We start from the raw sequence: 8,489 nt of genomic DNA, 5'->3' as shown, positions 1-8,489 counted from the left end.
GGTAAAGAGGGAGCAATGGCAGAGGTTGGTGGGGATGTGGAAGGAAAATCAATTCTGGGGAATATAGGATGGACAAATTCCCACATGACAACCTTCTTTACCTCCTTAAAACAGCAGTGTTTCTCACCTAGGAGCTGTTGGATTGATGTGGCCCACATGGGTATTTGTTTTCCAAAGGGAGACGTTCTGAAAACTTAGAGAGTTGTCAGCAGTGCCACTTGTGTGAAGTTGGGATGAGCCCATGACTCACCTTGTCTTAGACTGGCTTTTGAGATTGGCCTGGTTTAACTTGTTTAAAGAGTTTTACTTATTCTTCTCACAAAACAAGTCATCAGGGAAATTCTGGTGATCTTTTCTCCAACAGTATCCATTTGCTTACAGATTTTTCTAAGTTTCTGTTCTGCTAGGGCTTTTCCAGGCAGGCTCCTGTTCCCTCGCTTTGGGGTACAGGTGCGGCATAGCCTTTTCATTCAGAGACTTGAATTCTATGTGTGTCTGATGACTTGCTGGCTGTGGCATCCTCAGGGCTGTGTGATGGTGCCCCCGTTTTGTTTGGAGGGGGTGGAAGATCTTTTCCCACAAAGTCCTGCCATCATTACACCTTGTCTTGTTGCAGGTTGGCCTTCAGCAAGAATGGTGGTGTGGAGGAGATGGAAGGGGCAAACCTTCCTGGAAAAATTCATCAGCTGTTCTGGCTCTCTTAGGAAATCTAACCAATCTAACCTGCTTTTTTTTTTTTTTTTTTTTTTTTTTAGGGGGATGAGGACTAGTTTATTGGGCTGCTAGGAAAGACAAATGTCATTGATAGGTTACAGCAGATCTCTGCGTGTCCCTTGGGTGGCTGGGGGCCTTTCTCAGTGTGGGAGACTGGGTGGACGTGAGCTGCCTGCTCTATGGTATCATGGGCCCTGCCCTTTTCATACAGCATAGAGGTTGCACCTGATTTGTTTTGATACTTAGACAGCATTTTAGATATGGACTGGATTAATTATAACCACCATAGGTAATGAACATTAAACTGCGTCTTTCAAATTATCATCCTGTTGTTTCTGTACTGTTGTAATTGCCCAGACTAGAATTTAACGGTGTGTTGGGTTTTAGCCAATGTGCAAGCCAGTGTGCCCCTCACATGTGAGGTTGGGTTTGTGTGTTCACATGCTCTCTGGAAGTGATCTATTGACCTAGATGCTGCCAAAGAGCGTTCCATGCATGGTACCTCCCTTGTAAAACTGAACAGCTAATGCTTTCAAGCAGCTGATTAAAGAAAAATACTGGTATTTCCTTTAAAGGCTTTGGATACAATTAGATGCTTGTTAATTAATTTCCTGTTGTGCTTGCTTGTGCTCTCTCTGAAAGCATAGGCTTTCTGGCTATAGGCTAGACTTTTCTCTTTGCCTTCTTCAGGTTTATCTAACAAGGATCCTCTTGGCTTCAGGAAGGGAGAAGAGCTGTTCAAACTCAAGATCATTCTAGGCAGAAGAAGAGGTCATGAACACTTCTAAGGTGGAGGTTCAAGGAAGGTTACTAAACAGTAAGGGCTGTTAGGATGGCAACCCCCTCTCCTTTCTTCAGGTGGAGCCTGTTTGGAAGGACATTGTCCTTTCTGGTCCTACAGTCCTACATGTGTTTGTCTTGGGGCTGGAAAGATTGGCTATGACTGGTACAAAACCTGACAGTGAAGACGACTGGAAGTGAGTGTGTATGGTTTTATTTGATTTCAGGAAGCAAGATGGAAGCGGTACAAAAAATTTGTGGGCTAAATGGTTGCTAATTATTTCTATCTTGACACTGTCGTTGTGAGCCCTGTACCGCTACTGCCTGCCTGCCTGGATAAAGCCAGTTTTCCATTGGCTGTTAAATGTTTAAATGTGTGCACTGGAGTGTTAGCCTGACACGCAGGCAGTCTCCTAGCTGCTCAGAGATTACCCCTGAAAGGCTGGAAGATGTGGTGAGGGAGTGTTAACTGAGGTTACCCATCCGCTGGACTCTCGTGCAGCACCGAGGGCTGTCCATCATCTTTTATGTTCTTTCCCTCCAAGTCTCTGGTTTAAGCAGGTCTTGACTTTCTGTGGGTGTCTGGGCAAGCTGCTGTGGCTCTGATCAGCTGTTGTCCATGGTGGGCATCAGTTTGAAGGATGAGGGTTTGTGTTCTGGACCAAACACACCACCTCACAGGAAGGCCGTGTTGTGCATGGAAATAAAGACAAAACACAGGTATTCTGACTGTAATTTAAGCATTGTGTCAGCCTGCCTGTGACAAGGAACACAGATACTTTACCAGGTCATACCAAGTGACGGCACCTTGTTGAGTCACAGCTGGTTGCAAATGCAGTAGTGAATATTCAGTTCTCATTTACTGACTTTTGATGTGGTTATTGCAGGGTTGGTCACATGCTCTGTGGAGGACTGGGCAGGTAGTTGTGGAATCCACCTTGGTCTTTAAAAGCCAGAGTCTTTAATGAGGCATTCACAGATCGTTTTAACAGTTTTGATGCAACCCGTGTGCAGTTTTGTAGTTAAAAATCCTCTGAAAATGCCTTGCTTATTCTTCCAAGGCTCTGCATATGGATCATCTGCATTTCCCTTCCTGCATCTGGGAGGCTGTAAGATGACACATGATACCATTCTTTAATACCTCTTCACTGGTACCTTTTAACATTTATGGAGAATGTGCTGGCGTTGCAGATGCCTGACCAGTTGGTAGGGGGCTGGAGAAGGGCCGGATTTGTACAGAAGAATTAGTGTCCCCATGAAACAGGCTAAAAATGGGTAATCACAAGGAACAGTCATGATCTTTGCTGTGCTTCTGTGCTTGAAACAGTAAAATGATCCGTGTTCTTGCATGCAGTCTCATGATGCCCCTATTGCTTTAGCAACCAGTGAGCAATGCACCAGTGTTTTCCGCAGCTACTTCGTCAGCTCAGCTCTTGTTCCAGTGAGCTCATCTGCAGTGTGGAGCAGGGCAGGGAGCACGTGCCCTTGAGATAGCTTTTCTCCTCTGGAGTAGGCTCTTGAAAGAGAATTCCCTGGACATTTTGGGGAGGGGAAAAAAGGAGGCAGATTACTGCTCTCTGAAGCTGAACTGCTTTGTTGTTTGGGAATGACACTTTAACCAAAGAGCAATTCTAAATAGGAGAAGACTACCCAGCATTGTACTTGGTCCATCACCTTGTTCTCAGCTCATAAGCCATTTATACTGTGACAGTATCAAAACAGAAATATGTTTCTGTATTTCACACATAGCTTTCGTTCCTCACCCGCTCCTCAAAGCACAGTGGAGCAGTTGTCTCTGTTACTTCTGTTGTAGTTCTGTCGGGGTTTCAGCCCAACCCTGCTGGTGATGGCCACCACTGCCTACCATTGACTGCAGCATTCCTTTCCTGCCTTCTCCCCAGCTACTCACGACCACCAGACTGGAGCACACATGGGCCAAAGCAGTTCCTTTTGCTGCTTGTTTGTTGCTGGGTTATATTTAACCCAGCTCAGAGTCACACTGCCGTTTGCTACATGACTGCTTTTGCTGACCCAACAAGGATGGGTGATGAGGAAGGCAAGACGGCCTCATCCAGCCACAGTGCTGGTTCAGGCTCAGGCTGTGTCTAGGGCTGTGCTGTCAGTCTGTCCCTCAGCATGCCGTGGTGGTGAGTGTCTGGCTGAGTAAATAGGAAGAACTCCATTTCTGTCACTTCACTGTTAACTCTAATAACGGTGAGAAGCCTAAATGGACATCTGATTACTTTCTGTTAATGAACATTGTATGATGCAGCCCTTGTCACTTGTGCATCACATCCATGTGTTGGGTTTGCATGGTCGTGGGATTAGGATGCTGGGTTAGGGTTAAGGAGAAGTAGTTATGACTGGAGCAGTCTGGTGCTTAATGCTGGTGCGTTTATGATAATAAAACCCCTGCCATGTTAAGCAGTTTGGTGTCATCTAATGCCTCGGAGAAGCCTTGGGTTCCAATTCGGTTTTGCGTGGGACAAACTAATGAGTCAGGCTTGGCCATTCTGGGTGTCCCTGTGGTGTTTTTCCAGCCACTGTGAAGTTTTCCACCACAATTTCTCTTAGAACCACTGCTTACACTTAATCTACTTTAGGTGATTCACCCATTCGTGTTCTCTTTTCTCTTTTATCTAATGCTGTCCAATGTTTTGTGCAGATTTACTCTGGGAAAGTAAAGCCACAGTTTTTCTTTGCTCTGGCATTTTTCTTATATCCCCTCCTTGTTTATTGTGTGATTTATTTATTTATCCCCCCCCCCCGTGTCACTGCATTTTCCTGGGGGATTTCTGTTTGTAGCAGTTCTGTGGAGGCTTAATCCAAAGATTTTTTGCCCTTTTTTTTTTTTTTTCCTGCCAAAGAGGATGGTGCTTAGCATCCCCCTTGTGTCCATAGCTACAGAGCTTTGTGTCAAGCTGGCCTTGCAACACCTGCGTAAGGTAGGAGGTTGAGGTTGGTTTATAGACTGGGGAGACATGTGGGAACGGAGTTCAAGAGGCATGGTAGTCTGGCTGAAAGCATACAGCTGTCTGAAGCTGGAAATAGAACGCAGAGGTGGAGCTGCAGCAGGATTTTAATGCATAGAAAAAAATTTTTAATGCATAGAAAATGCCTTTCAGAAACATTAAAAATCCTATCAGTCTTGTGCTAGGTGTGGAACATCACAGTGACCAGCAAAGAGGACACCTCATTTTTTTTTCCTTCTTTAAGTTTCTCCGTCCTTTTAGTCCTTGGTGTGATATTTACAAAGTGCTTTCTTAAAACGTTTTGTCTTCAGCTTAGGCAAACTCTGAGTTGATTGTGACTGGTTGAGCAAAATAACGCATAACTTTGGTCTTACCTTGACAGCTCTGAACTTAACGTGGTATTCCAGCAACGGGCTTCTGAAAGCTTGCAATAGAATATCTTTTTTTAGCTGCTAACTACTGTTTTATAAATTCGTGAAGACAGTTTGCTGCAGTCCTTGTTTGTTAGTTTTGCTGTTGAGACCTTGTGTAAGTGGTGGTGTTTGTATCTGTAGCAGCGCTGGCAGAGCCCAAGGGGTGTTCTGCTCGCCAGCGTATTCCCCTCTGAGCTCCTCAAAGTGATTTTTCTCATGCTCTTTGTGACTGGCACAGACTACGTTTCTTGTTTGCTCATGAAGGAAGCACCTCTGGGGAAAAAACCTTCACATTGCAGGAGGTGACTTAGCAGGAAGGTGAAGGGAGCCTTCAGTCTGAACGTGGAATTGAAGCTGTGGTTTCCAGTTAGATAAGTGCTGCTGTGTTGTGGGGGTAGCGTGTATTTGTGAGAAATCCTAACAATTTGTTAGAGATCCCAAAAGTAGTTCTTAGTGGAGCAAAGACAGTGTGGCAGGTGCCTTAAACACGCTAGTTATTTGTCTCAGTGTTGTTCCAGTTGGGCGAGAGAGACCTTTTCATCCCAAGGTGCTGGAGAGTCCTGGCCAGCTGGCTCCCCGCAGGTGCAGGCTTTCAGTGGTGGCGAGCAGTCCTCGCCTGCTGGGGCTCTGTGTCCTCCGCGCATGGGATGCAGAACTTCTTCCACAAAAAAGCTCTGCTCTGAATTTTTAGAATAAAGGTTTGCTGAGGTGAGTCAAGCCCCAGGATGTCTCGTTCACGGCATACCAAATCAGCGTGAGCAGGGAGCTGTCTGACTCCGATCCCAGGTAATCAGCTGCTGCGGTACTGAGACACCCGGCGCAAGTATTGTCTTCACAGTTAACTAGATAAAATGCTTCAAGACACAATCCTACTTGACTGACATAAAATGTGAAATCTGTTCCTAAACCCTAGTGTTTGTCATGCTTTTCTGAACCTTAGTAGAATCGTAAACCACCACGGTGTATCTCAGGTGGAGAGGCTGTATCATGCTATCTGTGCTTGGAGATTATATGCAGCTTAGCTTTTTAATTTGTGGGAAAAGGTGGGTGGGAAAAGGCTGCCTATCATTTGGAGCACCTACATTTTGTTATGTTGATTCTGTAGGACAGATTCTAGGTAGATTCTGGACCTTCACTGAAGTTGATTGCTGTATCTGGAAAGAAGGACGTGTTTCTATAATATAAACATCTGGATGCTTGTAAGCTGAGCTCAGCAATAGCTGAGCACTACCGTTGTCATTAAAGCACTACCATCTGTGCAGAGTAAGAAGAGCCTTTCTTGAAGCATAAAGGAAAAAAGCCTTAATGGAAAAAAGGAGCCATTCATGAAAAGCCTTCCATTTCAGAGTATCTCATGCTTGCTCCTAGCTAGAGGGACTGCAAATCCTTCCATAATGCCTCCATAACCATTCAGATGACTAGTTACTGCTTCTGTAATGACTCGTTTTAAAACAAATTTTATGCTGTCTATGCATTGCACCTAGGGAAGGGAATGTACATTTGGCTCAGTCCTTTCATCATGCGCATGAAAAACCCCACTCTGAAACTTCAAGGGAAATGGCTTGGGTGGAGCCTTTTATTTTAATTCTCTCCTGATACTTATTTCTCTGAAACTGTAACTCCGTGAAGTTCATATTTGAGAGTGTTTTCCTGAGGTCTTTCTAGGAGGAAGCTACATTTGTGGTGCTCTTGTACATCTGAATCGGTTTGGTTGACTTTGCTGTTTATCCAGGGCTCCAGAATCCCAGTGAGCTTGCACGTGCTTTGTCTCCTGAAATTTGCACTGTAGTGCATCAAAAGATGAATGAAACAAATCTGTGGTGAAGCTTTCAGAGCTGAAGTTCAGTTTAGTCAGTCCCAGGGTTTCTATCTTCCAGGCAGCCATGTTTCTGCATTTAGAACTGTCAATGTTATTGGTTAAGTTTCACATCAAGGCATATAGTTTCTAGCACTCACAGTAAAGGTTTTGTGTGATTCTTGCCCTGGGATATGGGAGTGAAAGAGGGGAGGGAAGGCAAACTTTGCCCAACAGGAGCCCCTCTGGCTGTCCAGGGTTTTGCAGTGGGAGGAAGCCTCATCCTCCTCTGAGCGGGTGGATGGTGTTTGTGGGACTGGACTTCTTACTGGAAGGTGGAGAAAAGAGGAAGAATTCATCAGAACTGAGCAATATTGGAAAGAGATGACTCTCACTGCTCCCTGTCCCTTCTCTGGAAAACAAGTTAAAATGGAATTATCTCCACTGTAATGATTTAGTCTAGGGTTTTTCTTTTTTTCCCCTGCTTCTACTGTTGGCAGTGGCCGTCGGTAGTACAGGGAAGGAGTGAACTAGCAAGTATTTTCAATGTCTTGTGCTCTTTTATACTTGTGAATTAAAAACTGCACAGACCAGTTGTTCTCGGCGAAGCAATCATTTAGAGTTTTTTTTTATTATTCCCTTGTGTTTTGTTTTTTTTTTTTTTTTCTAGGAAACTACTTTGCAAGTCACTTCTTTATGGGAGGCGAGAAGTTTGACACGCCTCACCCCGAGGGCTACCTTTTTGGCGAGAACATGGATCTAAACTTCCTTGGGAATAGACCTGTTCAGGCAAGTTCCTATATGCTGTCTATTTTACCCTTTTGTTTTCTGCCTGGTTTGGAAAATCTTGTTTAGAGCTTGTAGAGGAGGCTAGCACAGACTTAAGAGACCCTCGCTACTTGAGGAATGTCATTCCAGTCTGCGGGGCAAGAGTGTTCCCCCACCCCGTGTCCCAGCTTGCTGGCTGCCATAGCTGTTCAGATGCAAGCAGAGTTTTTCTAAGTAGTATGCACCTTCTGGGCTTATTTTTACTTAGGGCAGAAGGAAGAAGTAACGGGGGAAGGACAGGGACTCAGGAGCACAGCTTTTGGGACAAATACTGATTGTCTGCCTGAGCGAGTGTAAAACACGCTGCAGAGAGGAGAAGGCTGGGAAGCAGATCCACTCTCAGAGCCTGAACTTCATAGGGCTCCTGGGCACATTGGATGGATTTCAGCCGGTGTTCAATGCGTGATGTTCTCCGTGGAAACGAGTGGCCTGACTGGGCATAGGGCTGTGTTAAGACAGATCTTGATATTTGGTGGTTTTTGTTTGCCTTGTAACCTAGGTGGGCTGCTCAGAAAGTCTCTACTTTAGTTTTTTCAGTTAGAAGAACATGGAGGTGTTTCTGGGCTCATGTGGTTTATGAAACTGTGTAAAGCTACCTGCTTGAGTGATTGGCTTGTTCTTTTGTTGTGAACAGGGAGTAGCACTGTTGTGAGGGACAGATAGGAATTTTATGTGAGTGTTTGGTTTTGGATTTCTCTTGCATCTCAAAACTGCTTAAAAAGAACCAAAAGGTTACAGATTAGGAGCTCTATGGGGATGTTTTCAGAGTGCTGGAGAGGAAAAAGAGCTGCTTGCTTTGCCAGCTATTTTCCTAGTTGTTTCTGCAGCTTCAAAACGTGAATATGAGAAATTGATGTCATGGTTCTCGTCTTCAGAAAAGCTGTGACTATTAGTTAATTCATGCTTGTAGTGCTCAGGCAGTTCAGTATCACCCCTGTTTTACAGATGAGGGAAGCTGAGAGGAGATGACTCGATATTTGAGTTGAA

The 8,489-nt window shown here is 44.8% G+C and overlaps 1 protein-coding gene across 2 annotated transcripts in view; it reads left to right on the top strand.

The window, feature by feature from the left end:
- The first annotated feature begins 7,350 nt into the window (after positions 1-7,350).
- The window catches only part of MGRN1 (mahogunin ring finger 1, E3 ubiquitin protein ligase), a 49,756-nt gene continuing 48,617 nt past the window's right edge, over positions 7,351-8,489 (top strand). Inside the window, exon 1 of one of the 2 annotated variants that reach the window (XM_009881931.1) lies at positions 7,351-7,463. In XM_009881931.1, coding sequence (XP_009880233.1) covers positions 7,371-7,463 — 93 coding nt within the window. In that variant the 5' untranslated portion in view covers positions 7,351-7,370. The remainder of the gene's footprint in view (positions 7,464-8,489) is intronic. The other variant, XM_009881932.1, reaches the window with a different exon arrangement.

The sequence above is a fragment of the Charadrius vociferus genome, unplaced genomic scaffold (assembly GCF_000708025.1).
Source record: "Charadrius vociferus isolate BGI_N301 unplaced genomic scaffold, ASM70802v2 scaffold593, whole genome shotgun sequence".
NCBI classification, from domain to species: Eukaryota; Metazoa; Chordata; class Aves; order Charadriiformes; family Charadriidae; genus Charadrius; species Charadrius vociferus.
This window is presented reverse-complemented; position numbering and strand designations above follow the sequence as displayed.